The 24,403-nt window shown below is 40.5% G+C and overlaps 2 protein-coding genes across 7 annotated transcripts in view; one reads left to right on the forward strand and one right to left on the reverse strand.

Moving 5' to 3' along the window:
- Positions 1 to 38: 38 nt before the first annotated feature.
- LOC106095677 (trypsin eta) lies at positions 39 to 13,255 on the forward strand. Its single transcript, XM_013262969.2, has 5 exons — positions 39 to 179; positions 10,105 to 10,297; positions 10,555 to 10,840; positions 12,813 to 13,038; positions 13,111 to 13,255. The coding sequence occupies exons 1-5, from the start codon at positions 122 to 124 to the stop codon at positions 13,233 to 13,235; spliced, it is 888 nt and encodes a 295-aa protein (XP_013118423.2). The 5' UTR covers positions 39 to 121; the 3' UTR covers positions 13,236 to 13,255.
- A 439-nt stretch (positions 13,256 to 13,694) lies between these two features.
- The window catches only part of LOC106095667 (ras-related protein Rab-27A), a 60,517-nt gene continuing 49,808 nt past the window's right edge, over positions 13,695 to 24,403 (reverse strand). For all 6 annotated transcript variants that reach the window (XM_059366510.1, XM_013262955.2, XM_013262954.2 and 3 more), the window contains 2 exons: positions 21,273 to 21,704; positions 13,695 to 14,516 (listed from right to left, as the gene is read on the reverse strand). In XM_059366510.1, coding sequence (XP_059222493.1) covers positions 13,974 to 14,516; positions 21,273 to 21,434 — 705 coding nt within the window. In that variant the 5' untranslated portion in view covers positions 21,435 to 21,704 and the 3' untranslated portion in view covers positions 13,695 to 13,973. The remainder of the gene's footprint in view (positions 14,517 to 21,272; positions 21,705 to 24,403) is intronic.

Raw genomic sequence — 24,403 nt, forward strand, 5'->3', positions numbered from 1 at the left:
AATCCCCTGAAAAAAAGAATATTTACTCGTTTATTGGTTTTAACAAAAGTTAGTCGAACGCCACAAATCAAAGAGAACTGTTGGAATATCGCGAACGGAAACGTTGTAAAGCGGAAATAAAATGTTTATAAATACAAGAACTAACTCATGGACTATGTGGTTTATTCTATGTGCAGCAAGTATGTGTAACCAAAAAAAAAAAAAAAAAACAAAAGTCTACTAAAAATTCTTTCTATTCAAAGAATAGTGTAGCAAAAAACATTTGTTGACAAAATATGCATTAAACATTCGTTAACTGGTGGCAAAATAAAGAAAATCCACAAATGAACACTGGCTAAGTTGGGCCGGTTCGAACCTTCAGATGCCTACCACATGGGATTCTGCTAAAATTGTATACAAGCTTTTCTTAGGTCAATGCCCGTTTTTCGCTGCTAACGCCACTTGGGTGCGGAAACGATACCAGACTCATACCAACCTGGGGGTCTGACATAAATTTTTCGAGGTTACTTTTCGGTATTAAGAGCGCACCACTAGCCAATCACTCGTTTAGATGTATATCGATAGTGACACAAAGCGGATTATAGTATGCACCCTGCTTTCAACTTAACCAACTCACAATAACTCAGTTCATATCTGGTTAATTTTGAAAAAAAAAAACAATTAAAAGCGTGCTAAGTTCGGCCGGGCCAAATCTTATATTCCCTCCACCATGGATCGATCAATTCGAAAAAGAATTGCGCCCTTTGGGTAAAATAGAGAGATCGATTTATATGGGAGCTGTATGGGGCTATAGACCGATTCAGACCATAATAAACACGTATGTTGATGGTCATGAGAGAATCCGTCGTAAAAAATTTCAGGCAAATCGGATAATAATTGCAACCTCTAGAGGCTCAAGAAGTCAACATCTCAGATCGTTTTATATGGCAGCTATATCAGGTTATGAACCGATTTGATCTTTATTTGACACAATTGTTGAAAATAAGAATAAAATACGTCTTGCAAAATTTCAGCCAAATCTGATAGCAATTGCGCCCTCTAGAAGCTCAAGAAGTCAAGTCCCCAGATCTGTTTATATGACAGCTATATCTGGTTATGAACCGATTTGAACCATACTTGGCACAGTTGTTGAATATCATAACAAAATACTTCGTGCAAAAATTCATTCAAATTGGATAAGAATTGCGCCCTCTAGAGGCTCAAGAAGTCAAGACCCAAGATCGGTTTATATGGCAACTATATCAGGTTATGGACCAATTTGAACCATACTTGGCACAGTTATTGGATATCATAACAAAACACGTCGTGCAAAATTTCATCCCAATCGGATAAGAATTGCGCACTCTAAAGGCTCAAGAAGTCAAGACCCAAGATCGGTTTATATGGCAGCTATATCAAAACATGGATCGATATGGCCCATTTGCAATACCAACTGACATACACTAATAAGAAGTATTTGTGCAAAATTTCAAGCGGCTAGCTTTACTCCTTCAGAAGTTAGCGTGCTTTTGACAGACAGACGGACGGACGGACATGGCTAGATCGACATGAAATGTCACGACGATCAAGAATATATTCATTTTATGGGGTTTCAGACGAATAGTTACCAAAGGAATGACGAAATTAGTGTACCCCCCATCCTATGGTGGAGGGTATAAAAACATATTGGCGATTGAAGTTGAATCGGACACAAATAAAGACGCGTTCACCCGGAAACGACCCAGCTGAATAATAGTAGCTGGCAACTACAAAAATAAATATAAACCAGTAAGGAAGGGCAATAGAAGGGCGGTGCCGACTGTATAATACCCTACACCCAACCTATAAGTACAATGTGGGATCTATATCCAATTCTGAACCAATTTTGATGGACCACGGAGAATGTTTTCTGATGGGTTATTAAACAACCCGTGTCAAATTTAGAGCAAATATGTTTAAACTGTTGACTAACTGATGAGCATATATATGGGATCTTTATATATATTAAGGTTAACACATGAACACTTTATTGCAATATTTCCCAAAATCGGACGAACATATATATGGGAGCTATATCTAAATCTGAACCAATTTGGAACAAACTTCTCAGATATTGTGGTAGTTGATGTGGAAAACGTTGTACAAAGTTTTGGCAAGATTTGTCAATAAATGCGCTTGCAGTGGCTCTAGAAGTGAAAATCGGGTGATATACATATATGGCAGCTATATCTAAATCTGAACCGATTTCTATGAAATTCACCACTAATGTCGAAAGTCATAACAAAATTTTTCCTGCCAAATTTCAAGAGAATCGGTTAACATATGACCATTTTATTGCATTATTACTGCAAAGCGGACGAACATATATATGGGAGCTATACCTAAATCTGAACCGATTTCGAGAAAACTTTATGGATATTGTAAAAGTCGTCGAGGAAAGCGTTGTAGAAAGTTTTGGCATGATTGGTCAATAAATGCGCTTGCAGTGGCTCTAGAAGTGAAAATCGGACGATATGTATATATTGGTTGCCCAAAAAGTAATTGCGGATTTTTCATATAGTCGGCGTTGACAAATTTTTTCACAACTTGTGACTCTGTAATTGCATTCTTTCTTCTGTCAGTTATCAGCTGTTACTTTTAGCTTGCTTTAGAAAAAAAGTGTAAAAAAGGTATATTTGATTAAAGTTCATTCTAAGCTTTATTAAAAATGCATTTACTATACTGAACCGATTTGAGAAGCCCTTAAGATATTCAGCGCAATCGGGTAAAAATTGAATTGTCTAGAGGTCCAAGATCTCAGATCGGAGGATTTTTTTGTAGAGGGGTTACATACAAATGGCTTACATCAATATGATGTAAAACAAGTGAAAGCGTGCTAAGTTCGGGCAGGCCGAATCTTCTATACCCTCCACCATGGATCGCATTTGTCGAGTTCTATGCGCGATATCTCTTTATATCAAGTTATAGTCAGATTTGGACCATTCAGGAATGCTGAACATTATAGAAGTCATTGTGTAATATTTTAGTTCATCCGGATAAAAATTGCGCCTTGTAGGGGCTCAAGAAGCAAAATCGGGAGATCAATTTATAAGGGAGTTGTATCAAGCTATTGATCGATTCAGACCATATTAGACACGTATATTGAAGGTCAAGAAGCCGTTGTACAAAATTTCTTCTAAATAGGATGAGAATTGCGCCCTCTAGAGGCTCAAGAAGTCAAGATCCAAGATCGGTTTATATGGCACCTATATCAGGTTATGTACTGATTTGCGCCATACTTAGCATAGTTATTGGAAGTCATAACAAAATACTACGGGCAAAATTTCAGTCAAATCGGACGAGAATTGCGCGCTCTATTAGCTCAAGAAGTCAAGATCTAAGATCGGTTTATATGACAGCTATACCAGATTATGTACCGATTTGAATCGTACATGGCACAGTTGTTGGAAGTAATACCAAAACACTACGTGCAAAATTTCAGTCTCAAGAAGTTCAGGCTCAAGAAGTCAAGACCCAAGATCGGTTTATATGGCAGCTATATGAAAACATGAACCGATTTGGCCCATTTACAATCCCAACCCAACTACACTAATAAAAAGTATTTGTGCAAAATTTCAAGCGGGTAGCTTTACTCCTTCGAAAGTTAGCGTGCTTTCGACAGACAGACGGAGATGGCTAGATTGACTTAAAATTATATGATGGTCAAGAATATATACACTTTATGAGGTCTCAGACGCATATTTCGAGGTGTTACAAACAGAATGACGAAATTAGTATACTCCCATCCTATGGTGGAGGGTATAACAAGTAAAAGCGTGCTAAGTTCGGCCGGACCGTATCTTATATACCCTCCACCATTAATCTCATTTGTCAAGTTCTTTGTTGTTGTTGTTGTAGTAGGTGATGATCCTCGCCAAGCTCCTGTAGGTGAGCCAGCTCGTTCCGCAAGAGCTTGTACTCAGTATTTGTGCAAGAGTCGGTGCGCCCGGCCTCTCAACGAGACTCTCCGTTCGATACCGCTGATTGTCCACGACTGCCGTTATAGCTACTGTATAGCTACTATGGAGCATTTCAATATCTACAAATAAAACAAATAAACTTGGGAGACCTGTTTATATGGGAACTATATCAGGTTGTGGAGCGATTCAGGTCATATTTTACACGTATGTTAAAGGTCATACAAGAAGTCGTTGTTCACAATTTTAGCCACATCGGATAATAATTGCTCCCTCTAGAGGCTCACGAAGTTAAGATCCGAAAACGGTTTATAAATTGGGTTGCCCAAAAAGTAATTTCGGATTTTTCATATAGTCGGCGTTGACAAATTTTTTCACAGCTTGTGACTCTGTAATTGCATTCTTTCTTCTGTCAGTTATCAGCTGTTACTTTTAGCTTGCTTTAGAAAAAAAGTATATTTGATTAAAGTTCATTCTAAGTTTTATTAAAAATGCATTAACTTTCTTTTAAAAAATCCGCAATTACTTTTTGGGCAACCCAATATGAGCTATACCAGGTTGTGAACCGATTTGGGCCCTACTTGGCGCAGGTGTTGATGGTCAAACCAAAACACTTCATACAAAATTCAGCCAAAACGGATAATAATTGCGCCCTCTAGAAGCTCACGAAGTTAAGATCCGAGATCGGATTATATGGAAGCTATATAAGGTTATGAACCGATTTGAATCCTACTTAGTGCAGTTGTTAGAAGTAAGATTAAACACTTTATGCAAAATTTTACCCAAATCGGACAATAATTGCGCCCTCTTGCGGCTCAAGATGTCAAGATCCAAAATCGGTTCAAACCAAAACACTTCATTCATCCAAATCGGATAAGAATTGCGCCATCTGGGGGCTCAAGAAGTCAAGATCCAGGACCGGTTTATATACGACAACAGGGACTGATTTGGCCCATTTACAAACCCAACTGACCTGCACGGGATAGCTGTGAGCACCACACAGGCTGGAACATTGAGGTCCAATCTGTGTGGTGTTCATTGCTGTCACGAGAAGCTTAGCTGCGAGCTACCAGCTTGCGGATAGTGGAATGCTCCATACGGAGTAGCTGCTATGGCAGTCGCGGACAATCGGCAGTATCGAGCGGAGAGTCTCAGTGAGCGGCCGAAAGGCACCTGCTCTTACACAAATGCTGAGTGCCTGTGATGCTCGATATGACAAGGCGAGTTATTGGCTCCTTTAAATAGCAAATGGACACCCTGTACCCGCGCGATCGGTCCTTTGGACCGGAACGAGCTTGCTCACCTAGTGGGGCTTGAAGGGAACACCAACCTGCACTAATAAGAAATATTTAAATAAAATTTCAAGCACTTAGTTTTACTCCTTCGAAGTTAGCGTGCTTCCGCTAGAAGGACGGACGGACGGACATGGCTAAATCAACTAAGAATATCAATACGATTAAGAATATACATATATACTTGATTGGGTCTCAGATCAATATATTGATGTGTTACAGACGGAATGACGAAATTAGTATACCGGAGGGTATAAAAATTCAAACTTATTATAAATATTCAATTAAGAGTCAACGTACAAACTTCTATCAGTGAGCGCTCTCCGACTCAAGTTTTTGTCTAATAACATAGGGGTCAAGAAGACAAATCTGGGGTTCGGTTTATATGTTGGCTAATGAAGTTGCACAAACGTACTACACATACCAAATTTCAGCTTAATGCGAAAATTGAGTCTTAATTTGAATCGGGGGATCCGTTTGTATGGGGGCTAGATCTATTTATGAGTTGTGGAAGGTATAAGGGTACTTCACATACCAAATTTCAGTACAATCGCGTAAAAATTGAGACTTCGAGGGGCTTAAGAAGTCAAATCGAAGGGCCAGGAAGCTATATCTAATCTGAACCGATAAAGAAATCAGAGCAAGCTCGTTCCGGTCTATACGACCAATCGCCTCGGGAACATGATGACCATTCGTTATTTAAAGACGCCAATATCTCGCCGTGTCGTATAGAGCATCATAGGCACTCAGTATTTAAGCAAGAGCCGATGCAACCCGGCCTCCCACTGAGACTCTTTACTCGATATCGCTGTTTGTCTGCGATAGCAATTGCAGCTACTCCGTAGGGAGCATTCCACTTTCCGCAACCTGTGGACGCGCCTGGTAGCTTCTAGCTTAGTTTCTCGTGATAAAGAAGAACACCACACAGATCAGAACTCAAAGTTCCGGACCGTCCCGCTCCCGAAACCAGCAAAAGGGATTTATAGACCAATAATGTTAATATGAATTCAAATGAAAGATATTTGGGAGCATAAAATTAATCTGATATCCAATATTGAGGCAAACTGTTTCGGGGGGGTCGCCCTACCACCAAAACACTCCCAAACAGGACATAGTAATATGGGGCTCAAATGAAAGGTCTATGGGAGTAGAGCACAAATCTAATATCAACTTTCGGGACAAGGCCTAGAGGGCAGCTACACCTCCTAAATAGGACGTATCTGCTTACCTTGGCAATATAAAGCTCAAATAAAAGGTATTTCGGTGTAGAGCATGGTTGTGGTATTTTTCAGGACCAAGTCTCTAGGTGGCCGCACCACCCCGTAAACAACCCCCAACCAGGATATATATACCGACTAGGGCAATATGGGGCTCAACTAAACGATATTTGAGAGTAGGGATTAATATCAACATTTGGGACCAAGTGGCTAGGAACCGTTCCATACTAATAACACCCATTTGCGCATTTGCTGACGTTGTCAATTTGGGGCTCAAATAAACGGTACAACAGGGCCCACATCCTAAACATCCCCCAAAACCGGAAATACTTGCTAAGGGGCTGAAGTGAAAGGTATTTGTATGTAGAGCACGAATCTTACATTCATTTTCAGGTCTAAGCGCCTAGATGGCCACCTCAACCCCAAAATACCCTCTGCACCGGACATATTTACCGATCATGGCAAAACGGGTCTCAAATGGAAGGTATTTAAGAGTGGATCACGAATTTGATATCCACTTTCGGAGCCAATTGTCAGGTGGGTCACCTCACCTCGAAACCCCCCGTAAACAGGCCATATTATTGAACTACGGCAAAATGGGACTCAAATTAAAGATACTTCAGAGTTTCAAAGGAATCTGATATTCAATTTCAGGAAAAGTGCTTAGGGGACCGCCACACATCCCACAAAACATCCCCAACCGGACATATTTCACGATCATGGCAATATGGGGCTCAAATGAGAAGTATTTGGGCGCAAGCTCGATGTCCACATTCGTGCCGAAATAACAGAGGGGTAGTCCCACTCTAAAAAGACCCCCAAAACAGTCTTATTTACGGACATGAGAACATAGAGCTCAAATAAGAGGTACTACAGAGTGAGAGAAGGCGCAGCTGAGTGGGTCCAGTTCATCTAGTAAATATATGTAATTAAACAAGTTAAAGCGTGCTTAGTTCGGCCTGGCCGAAGCTTATATACCCTTCGCCATGGACCGCATTTTCAAGTTCTTTGCTTGATGTCTCTTTATAGGCGGACAAAAGTTAATCGATAAAAATTGCTATGCTTTTGGAGCTATACCAAGTTATGAACATATTGGGACCATACTTGGTTTGTCTGTTGGAGACTAAAGTAGAAGCCAATCTTCAAAATTTCAGCCAAATCGGATAAGAATTTCGCCCGATTCAGACCATATTTTGCAAGTATATTGAAGGTCATAAAAGAGGTCATTCTACAACATTTAGGCCAAAACGGATATGAATTGCGCCCTCTGGAGTCTCAAAAGGTATAATCAGGAGATCAATTTCAATGGAAGCTAATCAGTTTATGAACCGAATTAGACCGTACTAGGCACAGTTGTTGATGGTCAAACCAAAACACTTCATGCAAAATTTCAGCCAAATCGGATAAAAATTGCGCCCTCTGGCAGCTCAGGAAGTCAAGATCCGAGTTCGGTTTATATGGGAGCTATATCAGGTTATTAACCGAGTTGGACCAGTCTTGGCATGGATGTTGGATGTCAAGACAAAACACTTCATGCAAAAAAAATCTTGCAAAATAAAGGCTGTTCTTACTATCCTGCCAATTTTTAATTGGTAAATTTTTACTGTAGAAATACGAGAACAGACCTATTGTTGGTGGTTATTTACAAGCGGTTCATTTACTTTACTTTAATTGGCTATGACAGAATATTTTTTCCACTAGCCGAACGTAGAATAGCGTTCGAAGCGCCTCGATCTTCTGCGCTCATTCTAAAATCTCTGACATCAACTTTCGAGGTGTCTCCCACCACTTGATCTTTCCATCGAGCTTTTGGTCTTCCCGTGTTTGCCTTCAAAAGATTTCTTTGCTGGAGCTTCTTCATCCATTCTGACAACATAACCTAGCCAACACAGCCGTTGTATTTTGATGCGTATAACTATGCTATCGTCGTCATACAGCTTGCGGTTCATACGTCGCCTATATTCTTCATTAACGCAAACTGGTCCATATATTTTACGAAGAATCTTTCTCTCAAATACTCCAAGCACTGCTTCATCTGCTTTCACAAGTAGCGGCTCATTATTGTGCATTAATACTCCTTACCCCCCTTCAGAAAGAAAAAATTTAAATTCACACATTTTACTCAAAGTTTCTGTTATTATAATTTTTGTTGCAGAAAAATTTCCTGAATGTAAAAGGTGATTTTTTTTTAGCTATTACCTTTTTGGCAACATTGGTTTAAACACACACTTTTAGTATTTTGTTTCACTGTCAAACATCTTCAGTTTTGTCTATAATTTAACCATGAATCGTCTTCCAACCGATCAAAGCTTGCAAATTATTAAACTTTATCATCAAAATGCGTTAGGAAAGTTAATCGCGCGCTTCTTTAATTTAATGGACGAAGCTCCTTTATGGCTCAATGGGTACGTAAATAAGCAGAATTATCGATTTTAGAGTGAAGATCAGCCTGAGGCATTGCAAGAGCTGTCAATGCATGCAGAAAGTTACAGTTTTGCGGTTTATGGGCTGGTGGCATCATTGGACCGTGCTTCTTCAAAGATGATGCGAATCGTAACGTAACTGCTGTTGTTGTAGCCTCATTTTAATGTGGAGGTGGCGATCATCTTCAAGCTCCTGTAGGTGAGCAAGCTCGTTCCGGTCCAAAGGACCGATCGCCGCGGGAACAGGTTGGCCATTGGTTATTTAAAGGCGCCCATCACTCGGCTTGTCATATCGAGCATCATAGGCACCACGGTGGTCCCATTTGTACAACAACCACAAATCGTGTGGTGCAATCCGCAATCTTGTCTTCAAGCTGAGCGTCGTTTTGCCAACACACACAAAGAAATTTGTGTGCGTGTGTGTATACGTGTACGTACATGAGCTGAGAATATGCAAGAAAGGAGATAACAACAAAGAGGCACCAAACAAAAATCCAACATCTTAATACCGTCAAACCTGGCCGGCTGTTAACAGCTGTTCGCGTAAGACCACCTTTTTAAATTCGCCTTGCATAGGCACAATCACTCGATACCGTTGATTGTCCGCGATTGCCAAAGCAGCTACTGCGTATGAAGCATTCCACTATCCGCAACCTGTGGGCGCAACCGATAGCTCGCAGCTAAGCTTCTCGTGACAGCAATGAACACCACTCAGATTGGACCTCAATGTTCCAGCCTATGTGGTGCTCACAGCTATCCGTGCCGGGATAACTGCGAATGGTAATGACTGTGCATGACATACGGATTCAACAGGCCGGTACATATGCCACACAGCACGCGTAACAATGGACTTATTGAGAGGCGAGTTCGGTGAACATTTTATTTCACGTTCGGGACGGATCAATTGGCCGTCTAGATCGTGCGATTTAATGCCTTTAGACTGGGTTTTGTGGGACTATGTTAAAGCTCATTTCTATACAGACAAACCCGCTTTAATTAACACATTGGAGGACAACATTGAAGCATTTATTCGTGAGATACTGGCCGAAATGTTGGAAAGAGTGTGCCAAAATTTAACTAAGCGGATGGACAATTTGATGTGGTTTTTTTCCTCTGTAACAAACAATTCCTGAAGTTCTGAATCATCGCAATTCATAATGATTGGCGATACGAATTGATCTAAGATAAACTACACGAGTATTTTAATTTTCTTTTTTTGTGCATTTATATTTTTAAGCATGTCTCCTTATCTCGCAAACATCAGCCGAGCCTCGTATCATCAATGGAACACAAGCTGATATGGAAAACTCCAAGTATGTTGTGTCCATAAGACTGAAACGTTACGATAACAATTTCGGAAGTGGCCATGTATGTGGGGGTTCACTAATCGGGCCCAATAAAGTGTTAACGGCAGCTCATTGTCTATACAAGTAAGTCGTCGTCTAAAGAATGAAGTTTGAGAGGGTGGAGAGGGGCTAAACAGTAAGCTTTGCTATCAATATGATTTATATTGACTTCATTATCATTTTTATCATGATGTCAGTTGATGTTGCTGCTGCTGCTGCTGCTTTTCCTCTCTTCCCCTCCCCTGATTACAAGAGTGTAATAAATTACTTCAAAAAATATCTCGTCTTCTGCCTGGTAATGGTAACCTTGTCACATTTCTTTTTTTCATTTCGCCTTGCAGCTCTGATAAAAAGCGTTTTCGTAAAGCCAATGAATTTGTTGTTGTCATGGGCACCTTGAATCGTTTCGAACGTGTCAATGGTACCATAGTTTCAGATGTAAAATCGATTGCCTACATGAACACCTTCAGCATGGATACGATGCGTGATGATATCGGTCTGATGTTTTTAAAAACTGGATTGCAACCAAATCTGACTCATCTAACAGTGGCACCCATCACAATGGCAAATCAAAGCACTTCCATAGGAGTGACATGTCAAGTATCCGGATGGGGTAAAACAGAGAGGGTAAGTTTTCAATATCTTCTTATATATAAAAATCAATTTGTGTTTGTTTGCTTGTGTGTTCCTTATAGTCTCAAAAGGAACACAGATGATGCATAATGATCCCGTGGTGAAAATAGGGCACTACATTTTTGATATCTGAAGGGGGAGCGGACCCTCCCCCTTACCCTAATTTTCAGAAACTCCAGATCTCGGTGATGGGTGGTGTGACCTAAGCGAAATTGTGTGTGCTCTCTTAAAGTAACCTAAAAATAAAAATTTGGTATCCAAATTTCGGATGGGGTAGCTAGGGGGCAGCCCCACCCCCCAAAACCTACCAAATATATATATATATATATAGACCAATAATAAAAATACGGGACTCAAATGAAAGGTATTTAAGAGTAGAAAACGTATGTGTCGTATTTAATTGTCGGACTAAGTGTTTGGGGGATCACCCCAACCCCAAAAACACCCCTTAATCAGATATATTTACCGACCTTGGCAATATGGGACTCAAATGAGAGTTATTTGTGAGTAGAATACGAATTTGGTATCCAAATGTGGGACCAAGTTTCTGGAGGTGCATCCCTTTCGCAAAACACTCCCCAAACGGGACTTATTTACTGATCACGGCAATGTGGGGCTCAAATAAAAGGTATTTAAGTGTAGAATACGAATCTGATATTCAAATGTGGGACCACGAATCTGATATCCAAATGTGGGACCCCTTCCAAAAACAACCCCCAAAGAGGACAAATTTACTACAATAGCAATATGGGGCTCAAATGAAATGTTTTTGGGAGTAAAGCACGAAACTGATATCAATATTTGGGAAAAAGAGTGTAAAGGGCCACCCCACCCCCATAACACAACCCATATAGGACGTATTTGCTGACCATTCCGATATGGGGCCGTAATAAGAAGTATTTTAGAGTAGAACACGAATCTGATGTATTTTCAGTGCCAAGTCAATGAACGGCCGCCCCATTCCCCTAAACACCACCGAAACTGGTCATGCTAGCTGACTATGGAAATATGAGGCTCAAATGAAAGGTATTTGGGAGGAGACCACGATTCTGATATCAACATTCGGGACCAACTGCCTAGGGGACGTCCCGCCCCCCTAACAACGCTCAAATAGGACGTATTTGCTCACCATGACAATTTTGGGTCTTAAAGGGAGTGGATCTCGATATTGATTGTTTTTAGGGCCCATACTCTAAACCGGACATATTTGCTGACTTTTTCAATAAGGGGTTTAAATGAAAGGTATTTGAGATTAGAAAACGAATTTGATATCCAATTTTGAGGCAATATGGGGTTCAAATAAATGATATTTGAGAGTAGAGCAAGATGCTGATATATTTTCAGGGCTAAGTGTTTGGGGGACCACCCACTCCCCAAAACACCCCTAAATCGGGCATATTTACCAACGACGTCCCTAAAATACTCCACAAACAACAATTATTTACTGACCATCGCAATATGGGGCTCAAATAAAGGTATTTGGGAGTAGAATACAAATCTGATTTCAAATTTGGGCCAACGCCCCTTTCCTAAAACACCCCCCAGAGAATAAAAATTTTGGGGCCAAATGTTGGAAGACGCCTTATCCCATATACTCCCCTTAAACCAATGACAATATGAGGTTTAAATAAATGGTATTTGAGAGAAGAGCACGATGCTAATATTTTTTTCTGGGCCAAGAGTCTAAAGGACCACCTCACCCCTAAATCGGACGTCATGACAATGTCGAGCTGAAATAAAGACTTTTAATAATGGATCACCAATTAATTATCTGGGCTTACAAATCTGTATGTACGTCCATGATGATTGGCAAATCCAAAGTTCAGTCTGGCCGAAGTCATTGTTTTACTTGTAAGCTTTATTGATAGTGCCATTCTACAAACTTAAACTATAAGCTATTTCAATAAAATAGCAAATCACATTTTAAACCCTTCTTATGTTCTTACACATGTTACTCTCATTTCAGAATTCACTCTCTCCTATATTGCTGACAGCCAACGTAACGACCATATCACGGACAGTCTGTTCCGTATCGTACCTCAATGGCATTTTGAATGGCATGATTTGTGCTGGCCACCTAAAGGGTGGTACGGATTCTTGTCAAGGTGATTCGGGGGGTCCTTTGGTGTACAATAATACCCTCATTGGTGTGGTATCATGGGGTTCAGGATGTGCTCAACCAGGGTTTCCAGGTAAATATATTTTTTTTTTTTTTGAAGTTTGCATTCGAAATGTGTTAAGTTTTGGTGTTGATACGATTTCAGGAGTATACGCTGATGTCCAATACTATTATCGTTGGATTATGGAACGAAATAGTGCACATAGCATAAGATTAGCAAACATTAATTTAATATTGGTTGTTATTTTAGGCGTAATAAAATATTTGTAATTAAAAGAAAATAAAATGAAAAAAAAATATTTATTTACTAATAAAATAAATTTTTTAGAAAATTAAACAAGTAAAAAGGCATTAAGTTCGGCTAGACCGAACTTTGGATAACCACCACCTCGGGTGTATATGTAAACCAACTTTTGTCACAATCCGATGAAAATTGGATAATTTAAGTACCCTGATTCGGCACGGATATTGGTCTTTTTGGCAGCTATATCCAAATATTGGGTTGCCCAAAAAGTAATTGCGGATTTTTTAAAAGAAAGTAAATGCATTTTTAATAAAACTTAGTCATTGCGTCAAATTTTAACGAAATCGAAAAAAATATTTTCATTTGACAAAAACATCATGGTAGACAAATATTTATTTTTTTTATTTAATAATTTTACAAATTTTTTGGCATTGTTTTCATATTATTTTAATATTTATATTTACATTGATTAACAAACCAACATTGAGTTATAAAAAAAAGTTGAGCATTATACAACTGCTTAACATAATAATGATAATAACATTACTTTAAGCACAAAAAACATAAAACTGATTTTTTTTCTTTAACATTTGATGCTCATGGTAACTCACTCACAAAATTTATTGTACCCAACAGCAGTTTTGAAGAATAATAATTGAGTTTTTTGTTCTTTTGTTCTGGTTGTCCCATAAATACAAAAAACAAAACAATTTCCAAATACCCAAAGCCCAAGGGCGATATTTTTTTCATGCCCCCTCATGGCCTCAACAGCTACAGTTTTGTTTACATTTTTCCTCATTCTGTGATCCAGGTTCGCCCTTTAGCAGCGCCATCCTCAGGGTGTGATGATTAATATTTTTGAAATTTGTCAAATGTGTTTGAGACATTAGCCGTGTTAGCTCAGCATTGGCTATGGCATTCTCCATGCGTTCCATGACACGACCCACCAAAAGTTCAACGGCCGCACTTACATTGTAGCCGGTACAAGCGCTTGTCTCAATGTATGGCAGTTTATAACGTTCTGCCAAAGCAGTGACCTGTTGATGTGAAACGACACGAAAGTCATGCAAGTCGCATTTATTGCCACACAACACCACATCAGGGTCCTCGGAGTAGGCATGCTGTCGCAATTGTTCTAGCCAATTGGTGATTTCCAAAAAGGACTTTTCGCTGGTCAGATCGAAAATGAGCAGAAATCCCATGGCATCGCGATAGAATGCTGTGGTGAGTGAGCGAAATCTCTCTTGACCTGCGGTATCCCATAGTTGCAGGTGAATGCGATGATTACGGCCGCGAGATGTGTAAATCTGTAAGGACATACAAAACATGGAGATGAAGTTAAGAATTTAAAACTTTTTTGTTAGCTAAAAACCCTAAATTGTCCGATCTGGATTATACTCGGCGTTGACGCCACTCCCTGACATCCAAGCCGAACAAAATCTTGCGCAACTCACTCTTCAAAATTTCGACAAAATCGGGAAATAAATTTTCATTTTATGGATCCAAGACCTTAAATTGGAGGGTCTACGAAATCGGGTAACAAATACCCCTAATAAGGGCCCAAGACCCTAAATAGAAATATTAATCTATAGGTGCTATATCCAATATAGTAAGATCGGCCTGTTCTAAAACTTCACCTGTGTATGGAAAAATACTAGTAATTACCAGAGACGGACATTAAATTACCAGAGACGGACATTAAATTTTCTTAAAAAAGTTTTAAACGTTAGCAATGGATGAAAACAAAAACAAGTAAAAGCGTGCTAAGTTCGGCCGAGCCGAAACTTGGGAACCCACCACCAAGGATTCTGCAAAAATTTAATGCAAAACTAGTTGTAGAACGAATTGGACCGTACTTGGCGCATGTGTTGAGAGTCATAACAGAACACTATATGCAAAATTTCAGCCAAATCGGATGAAAATTGAGGCTTTCAGTGGCTCAGGAAGTCAAATCGGGAGATAAGTTTATATGGGAGCTATATCAGGTTATTGACTGATTTAGACCGTACTTGGCACAGTTGTTGGAAGTCATAATAAAACATTATATGCAAAATTTCAGCCAAATCGGATGAAAATTGCAGCTTCCAGGGGCTCAGGTAATCAAATCGGAAGATCGGTTTATATGGGAGCTATATCAGATTATAGACCGATTTGAACCGTACTTGGCACAGTTGTTAGCAATCATAACGGAACACCATATGCAAAATTTCAGCCAAATTGGATGAAAATTGAGGCTTTCAGGGGCTCAAGAAGTCAAATCGGGAGATCGGTTTATATGGGAGCTATATCAGGTTATTGACCGATTTTGACCGTACTTTGCACAGTTATTAGAAGTCATAACAGAACACTATGTGCAAAATTTCAGCCAAATCGGATGAAAATTGAGGCTTTCAGGGGCTCAAGAAGTCAAATCGGGAGATCGGTTACAAAGGAGCTATATCAGGTTATTGACCGATTTCGACCGTACTTTGATCAGTTATTAGAAGTCATAACAGAACACTATGTTTAAAATTTCAGCCAAATCGGATGAAAATTGAGGCTTTCAGGGGCTCAAGAAGTCAAATCAGGAGATCGGTTTATAAGGGATCTACATATATCAGGTTCTTGACACATTTCGACCGTACTTGGCTCCGTTGTTGGGAGTCATAATAGAATACCATGTGCAAAATTTCGGCCAAATCGGATGAAAATTGAGGCTTCCAGTGGCTCAAGAAGTAAAATCGGGAGATCGGTTTATATGAGAACTATATCAGGTTATTGACAGATTTCGACCGTACACTACACAGTTGTTGGAAGCCATAACAGAACACTATGTGCAAATTTCTGCCAAATCGAATGAAAATTGAGGTTTTCAGGGGCTCAAGAAGTAAAATCGGGAGATCGGTTTATATGGGAGCTATATCAGGTTATTGACCGATTTCGACCGTACTTTGCACAGTTGTTGGAAGTCATAACAGAGCACTATGTGCCAAATTTCTGCCAAATCGGATGAAAATTGAGGCTTTCAGGGGCTCAAGAAGTCAAATCGGGAGATCGGTTTATATGGGAGCTGTATCAAGTTATAGACCGATTTGGACCGTACTTATCTCCGTTGTTGGGAGTCATAATAGAATACCATGTGCCAAATTTCAGCCAAATCGAATGAAAATTGAGGTTTTCAGGGGCTCAAGAAGTAAAATCGGGAGATCGGTTTATATGGGAGCTATATCAGGTTATTGACCGATTTCGACCGTACTTTGCACAGTTATTAGAAGTCATAACAGAACACTATGTGCAAAATTTCAGCCAAATCGGATGAAAATTGAGGCTTTCAGGGGCTCAAGAAGTCAAATCGGGAGATCGGTTACAAAGGAGCTATATCAGGTTATTGACCGATTTCGACCGTACTTTGATCAGTTATTAGAAGTCATAACAGAACACTATGTTTAAAATTTCAGCCAAATCGGATGAAAATTGAGGCTTTCAGGGGCTCAAGAAGTCAAATCAGGAGATCGGTTTATAAGGGATCTACATATATCAGGTTCTTGACACATTTCGACCGTACTTGGCTCCGTTGTTGGGAGTCATAATAGAATACCATGTGCAAAATTTCGGCCAAATCGGATGAAAATTGAGGCTTCCAGTGGCTCAAGAAGTAAAATCGGGAGATCGGTTTATATGAGAACTATATCAGGTTATTGACAGATTTCGACCGTACACTACACAGTTGTTGGAAGCCATAACAGAACACTATGTGCAAATTTCTGCCAAATCGAATGAAAATTGAGGTTTTCAGGGGCTCAAGAAGTAAAATCGGGAGATCGGTTTATATGGGAGCTATATCAGGTTATTGACCGATTTCGACCGTACTTTGCACAGTTGTTGGAAGTCATAACAGAGCACTATGTGCCAAATTTCTGCCAAATCGGATGAAAATTGAGGCTTTCAGGGGCTCAAGAAGTCAAATCGGGAGATCGGTTTATATGGGAGCTGTATCAAGTTATAGACCGATTTGGACCGTACTTATCTCCGTTGTTGGGAGTCATAATAGAATACCATGTGCCAAATTTCAGCCAAATCGAATGAAAATTGAGGTTTTCAGGGGCTCAAGAAGTAAAATCGGGAGATCGGTTTATATGGGAGCTATATCAGGTTATTGACCGATTTCGACCGTACTTTGCACAGTTATTAGAAGTCATAACAGAACACTATGTGCAAAATTTCAGCCAAATCGGATGAAAATTGAGGCTTTCAGGGGCTCAAGAAGTCAAAACAGGAGATCGGTTTATATGGGATCTATATCAGGTTCTTGACAGATTTCGACCGTACTTGGCTTCGTTGTTGGGAGTCATAATAGAATACCATGTGCAAAATTTCAGCCAAATCAGATGAAAATTGAGGCTTTCAGAGGCTCAAGAAGTCAAATCAGGAGATCGGTTTATATGGGAGCTATATCAGGTTCTTGACCAATTTCGACCGTACTTTGCACAATTGTTGAAAGTCATAACAAAACACTATGTGCAAAATTTCTGCCAAATCGGATGAAAATTGAGGCTTCGAGGGGCTCAGGAAATCAAATCAGGAGATCGGTTTATATGGGAGCTATATCCAAATCTCAACCGATATGGCCCATTTGCAATCCTTAATGACCTACATTAATATAAAGTATCTGTGCAAAGTTTCAAGCGGCTAGCTCTACGCGTTCGACCGCTATCGTGATTTCGACAGACGGACGGACATGGGTAGATCGACTAAGGACGTCGAGACGATCAAGAATATATATACTCTATGGGGTCTTAGACGCATATTTCAAGGTGTTACAAACGGAATAACAAAATTAGTATACCCGCCATCTTATGGTGGAGGGTATAAAAACACACAATACTAATGTTGGCCGTTTGCGGTAATATGGGACTCCAACGAAAAGTTTTTCTGCCATGACACGAGGCATGATAGAATGATGCATTTTGTCTCCAGGTTAACTTCGCTGTATGAGAAGCTAGTCACCTCAGTGTACGTGTTCGTCCTTTTTTCGTTATGGTAGAGACAGATCTCGGAGTGCCTTCTCCGCACGTTTTAGGTCCGTGCCGGGATTGAAAAAAAAAACCCGGACCCTGGTTCTGTTCTGTTTGCCAGAACCGCCTCCATTATCGGTCGATGTAGATGAGGTGTAACCGATGCAAGGAGTAGGTGCATTTCTGATTTTGCTCTGGCCTTGGGTCACTACAGGCGTATAGTCGCACTGAATATGTTGCAAGGTGCTGTGCGAACATAGACAGCAGTGAGTCACAAGCGTCGTCGTCGTAGCCTTATGCGTCCTCGCCGTCGGACTGTGTGACATCCCCCGACCTCTCCTATGCGACAATATACGCTACAGCAGCATCCCAGCCCCAATATTGCCAGGCCAGTGACGGTAAGTGTATCTTTCTCACAATTGAGTTGAAATGGTCTTAGAGGTAAGATCGACGAGATAGTGGATTTTATGGGTCGGAAGAACATATTGGTTGCAGCGATTCAGGAGACAAAGCTGTCAAACGACTGCAGCTTGCACAGTTGTCACATATACAATGTGCTATGTAAGGATCGCTTAAGGAATGGAGCTGGAGAATGGCCTTGATAGTGTGATAGACCATTCCTTGCAGTATAGACCCATCTCGCCTGCACCTGGCGCTAGCGACCTCAACATGGAGTGCATGAGGATAGCAGTGGGGATACCGGTACTACCGAGATAGAGCTATACAACGTGTATATACCGCCAGTTGGCAGTTGTGACCCAGTTAATGGCCAAGCGTACAAGCCCGACATAAGTTGGCTACTGTCTGGCCACAATCTTCTGGTTCTGGTTTAACGTTTCATGGCATTCTCCCCTAGGTAACGACCAGCGGGGCATTGGCAGGGCAGATTAAAAACTCCAAGTTTTGCACGGTAAATGAGGATGCCCCCACTAGGATTGAGAGGATATGAAGCAGCTTCCTAGACATTTCCATTGCATCACCTGATCTCCAACATCCGACATTTCTCCGATCCCGATATTTCTTTGCGATCAGACCACCCCATAATTCTCACCATCGACCGAGCACCCGACTTCATAATCTCTGAGCGCCGGACGTTTATCAATCAGAAAAAGCCGATTGGTGAACTTCAGAGAGTACACTAGTCGCCGCTTTAGTAAACTGGCACTCCCCCTCGAAAGTGCTAGTTGCCGAGAGGAAATTCCGAAACATCATTAACGCAGCAATCACTCAATCACTTTATACCAGCCGGTCGAATACCCCAAGTGCGCCCCAATTTCCCACCACAGGCAGCGGTACTCGCCGAAGAGGGTGAAGGGTTTCGTTGTACGGACCCCACTTAACCCAGAATCAGCGAGTTGAATCTGGAAATAAACAGGGTAGTCAACAAACATAAGCGGAACTTGAAGGACTAGGAGAAATGTAACTTAGGTACCGGTGTAGGCAAGCTGTGGTCTACTGTTAAGTCACTCCGTACCCCGGTAGAGGGGATGACAGGACATCAGTCACTTTTGGCGACGTAACTATGACTGATTCGAAGAGATGTGCCAGGTTGTTCAACCGTCAGTTCATTGTGCAGCCCGAGAGTGACAGGGCTAGGAGGAAAGCCTTTCGTCGTATCCGTGGTCTCCGAGCCGATGGACAGCCATCAGAGTTTGCAGTGGGCGAAGTTACGAATGTCATCCGTGACGTCAAGACATCCAAGGCGCTGGACCCCGACGAAATCTCTACACTGATGCTGAAGAACCTGGATCTACCTGGACTTTAGTACCTTACGACTGTCCTCAAACTGTCTTTGAACACTCTTATAGTGGCCGATGTCTGGAAAATTGGCAGAGTGATCCCGCTACTGAAGTCTGGAAAGGATCCGAGAAAGGGGGAGTCATACAGAATGATCTCTCTACTCTCACCTGCAGCCAAGACGCTTGAGGCACTACTCCTCCCGAGCCATGTTAGAGAATTTCCATTCGCCGGGCATCAGTATGGATTTAGAAGAATGCATGCCATCACCGCACACATTTGCGTGGCTTCAATCAGCCCAGTCCATGTGATGGGACGGTCCTCATGGCACTGGACCTATCGAAGGCATTCGGTCAGCCATGCCAAACTATTTGAGAACATCGCCAAGACGTCCTTCCAGCCAGACCGGAAACACTGAGTCGCGAATTATCTGTGTGGTCGCCAGTCATTTGTGGAATTTAAGAATAAGAAATGCAAGCACCGTAGCCTGAAACAGGGAGTTCCCCAAGGCGGGGTGATATCTCCGGCACTGTTTAATCGCTACCTATGCTCCATTCCACCTCCACCAGACGGTGTAGAGATCGCATCATGTGTGGACGATTGTACAATCATGGCATCCATTGATGACATCTGCGATAGGCTAAACATCTGCCTCAACGAAAAAATTTGAAGATATCTACCACCAAATCTTCTTCCAAACTCCGATGGAAAGTTCAAGTGGTGAAAGACATTTCGAAATTTAGTGTCAGAGATTGGAAAAGAAACGCAGAAGATCGAGTTCGACTAGTGGGACAAAATTTCTATCACAGCCAATTAAAGTAAAGTAATCAAATATATTTCTATCAAAGGCCACCGTAGCGCAGAGGTTAGCATGTCTGCCTATGACGCTGAACGCCTGGGTTCGAATCCTGGCGAGACCATCAGAAATAATTTTCAGCGGTGGTTTTCCCCTCCTAATGCTGGCAACATTTGTGAGCTACTATGCCATGTAAAACTTCTCTCCCATGAGGGGTCCACTTCGGCACGCCGTTCGGATACGGCTATAAAAAGGAGGGCCCTTATCATTGAGCTTAAACTTGAATCGAATTGCACTCATTGATATGTGAGAAGTTTGCTCCTGTTCCTTAGTGGAATGTTCATGGGCAAAATTTGCAATTTGCAATCAAAAGTCTCTCAGAGCAAAATTAGAATCGGATAATTAACTTTCCCAACATTTACTGCATTATTTCCCAATTTCATTGTACTCAGCCATTTCACAATCATCCCCTTTAAATTAAAAAAAAAATCATCCAATTACATTTACTACTCCTCCAGTTTTTTCCTCATACTCACCAAGCGTTTCTCCCGGAAATCTATGCCAACTGTTGATATGAACTGCGAATGAAACCGACCATCTGTGTACTGATACAGAAAGCTCGTCTTTCCCACACCCGAATCACCCAATGCTAGAAATTTCATTAGGTAGTCATAATCAATATTGTTTGGCAATGACATGCTGATGTCCTCGTGTTGTTGTTGTTGGTGCAGAGGTCTAAGGACTTGGGAAACTGGGAGTATAGCTGCAAATGTGACTGTGCAAAATGATTCGTCTGTGGGATTTCCGTTTCCGATGACAACCACAAATGGATATGTAAAACAAACTTTTTAACGGTCTCCTTTTCTCTCTTGCCGTTAACAAAAACACCAACAACTGTTGCTTGTCCTTTTGGCGCAACGATTCCTACACCCAAATGTTGAATGAATGAATGATAATGGCGATGGTTGCTAGAAGAGAACAAATGAAGAAGAAAAGAAGTAAAACACCCATCATCAGATAGTATCATTAAACAATTTAGCTTCGTAATAGGGACGACATGCGAGAACTGTAAAGCAAACAATACTGTCTGTCTGCCACAGAAAAGGACAATGACTTTGGCGAAACTGTGCTGCTGAGGCAGACAATACAGTGGCTGAAGACGCAAATTTCGAATGAAGTTAAGATTTAACCAAATTTTCTACAAGGAAAAACTTCGAGAAAATTTTGGGTAAAATTAAATTTTGACAAAATTTTCTATAGAAAAAAAAATGAGGAAGAAATTAAAAAAAAATAATTTTTGAAAAATTTTCTGTATAAATAAGATTTTTATAAAATTTTGTAAAATTTTTTTTTTTTCTATTTGTTGTTGCATTAACTAGCTTAGACCAATTAGTTTTTATTTCTTGCTTCTACGAAAAAACAAAACAACTAAAATCCTTTAAAGAGTCTCAGCAATTGTGGTGTTGTAAATGTATCAGGGGCGGGCTGCAATGATCGCGATTTCGCCCTTTACCAGAGGGCTCATCAGATTGCGATACCACCAAAAGATTACATGCTGCCACCTATTCACTTATTATTATGCTGTGCAATGGTAGAAGCAAGCCTTTCGAATACCTCGTTGGGTCTTGTTATTCTACCTTTTGCTATTTCCTAGTAAGAAACAAGTAAAACGGCATTAAGTTCGGCCTGGCCGAACTTTGGATACCCACCACTTCGGGTATATATGTAAATCCCATTTCGTCACAATCCGGTGAAAATTGGATAACTTAAGCACACAAATTCGACATTGAGTGGTCTAATATATATGTCACTATTCAATTTTGTAGAACAAAATATTGGTCTCTTTAGCAGATATATCCAACTATAAACTGATTTGAACAATATTAAGGTCGGATATCGTGAGGCTCAGAAAAACTCACTGTTTCAAATTTCAGCGAAATCTGGTAATAAATAAAGCTTTTATGGGCTTCAGACCCTTTATCGGCAGATTGGTATATATGGCAACTATATCTAAATATAGTCCAATCTGAACCAAATTTAGGTCTGATGTTGGGAGGTCTTAACCTACTCACTGTTTCAAATTTCAAGGAAATCGGGTAATAAATGGAGCTTTTATTGGCTTCAGAGCCTTTATCGGCAGATCGGTCTATATGTCAGCTATATCCAAATATAATCCGATCTGAACCATATTTAGGTCGGATATCAGGAGGCTAAAAGTAACTCACTGTTTCAAATTTAAGCGAAATCGATTAAAAAATAAAGCTTTTATGGGCGTCAGACCCTTTATCGGCAGATCGGTCTATATGACAGCCGTGTCTAAATATAGTCCGATGTTAGGAGGCTTAGAACTGCTCGCTATTCCAAATTCAACGAAATCAGATAAAAAATAAAGCTTTTATAACCTTCAGGCCCTTTATCGGGAGATCGGTCTATATGACAGCTATATCTAAATAAAGTCCGATCTTAACCATATTTAGGTCAGGTGTCGAGAGGCTTAAAATAACCCACTGTTTTAAATTTCAGCTAATTCGGGTAAAAATAAAGCTTTTATGGGCTTCAGACCCCTTATCAGGAGATCGGTCTATATGGCAGCTATATCTAAATATATATAATATATTTAGGTCAGATGTCGCGAGGCTTAAAATAACCCACTGTTTCCAATTTCAGCGAAATCGGATAAAAAATAAAGCTTTATGACCTTCAGGAAGATCGGTCTATATGACAGCTATATCTAAATATAGTCCGATCTAAACCATATTTACGTCAGATGTCGGGAGGCTTAAAATAATCCACTGTTTTAAATTTCAGCGAAATCGGGTAATAAATAAAGCTTTTATGGGTTTCAGACCCTTTGTCGGGAGATCGGTCTATATGGCAGCTATATCTAAATATGAACCGATATGAACTATATTTGCGTCAGATGTCGGGAGGCTTAAAATAACCCACTGTTGCAAATTTCAGCAAAATCGGATGAAAAATAAAGTTTTTATGGGCATTAGACCCTTTATCGGAAAATCGGTCTATATAGCAGCTATATCCAAATATGGTCCGATTTGGCCCATTCAAGAACTTAACGAGCGTGCATCAAAAAGACGTACTTGTGCCAAATTTCCGCTCAATATCTCAATTTTTGAAGGCTCTAGAGTGATTACAACAGACGGACGGACAGACGGATAGACAGGCAGACGGGTAGACGGATAGACGGACAGACCGACAGACACAAGAACATCGTTAAATCGCCTTAGAATTTTACAACGATCCGAAATATATATACTTTGTAGGGTCGGAAATTGATATTTCGATGTGTTGCAAACGGAATGACTAAATGAATATACCTCCTATCCTACGATGGTGGGCATAAAAAGTTAAAATCTATCAGCTAACATCTCTTATGACAGCTATATCCAAATGTAGTCCTTGGGCTATATCAAGATGTGGTTCGATATAGCCCATCTTTCAATCTGCCTTTGGACAAAAGAGGAATCTGAGCAAAGTTTCACATCATTATCTTCATTGTTATACCCTTCACCATAGGATGGGTGCATACTAGTTGCCATTTTAGACATACTAGATGACATTTTAAGTCGATCTAACCATGTCCGTCGATCTGTCCTTCGGTCCGTCCGTCTGTCGAAATCACGATAGCTTTCGAAAGAGTAAAGCAAGT

The sequence above is a fragment of the Stomoxys calcitrans genome, chromosome 4 (genome assembly GCF_963082655.1).
Source record: "Stomoxys calcitrans chromosome 4, idStoCalc2.1, whole genome shotgun sequence".
In the NCBI taxonomy this organism is placed as follows: Eukaryota; Metazoa; Arthropoda; class Insecta; order Diptera; family Muscidae; genus Stomoxys; species Stomoxys calcitrans.

Coding starts and splice junctions, on each gene's coding strand:
- LOC106095677 (XM_013262969.2), top strand. CDS start 122: ATGTTTATAAATACAAGAACTAACTCATGGACTATGTGGTTTATTCTA. Junction 180..10,104: donor GTTTATTCTATGTGCAGCAA/GTATGTGTAACC, acceptor TATATTTTTAAG/CATGTCTCCTTATCTCGCAA. Junction 10,298..10,554: donor GCAGCTCATTGTCTATACAA/GTAAGTCGTCGT, acceptor TTCGCCTTGCAG/CTCTGATAAAAAGCGTTTTC.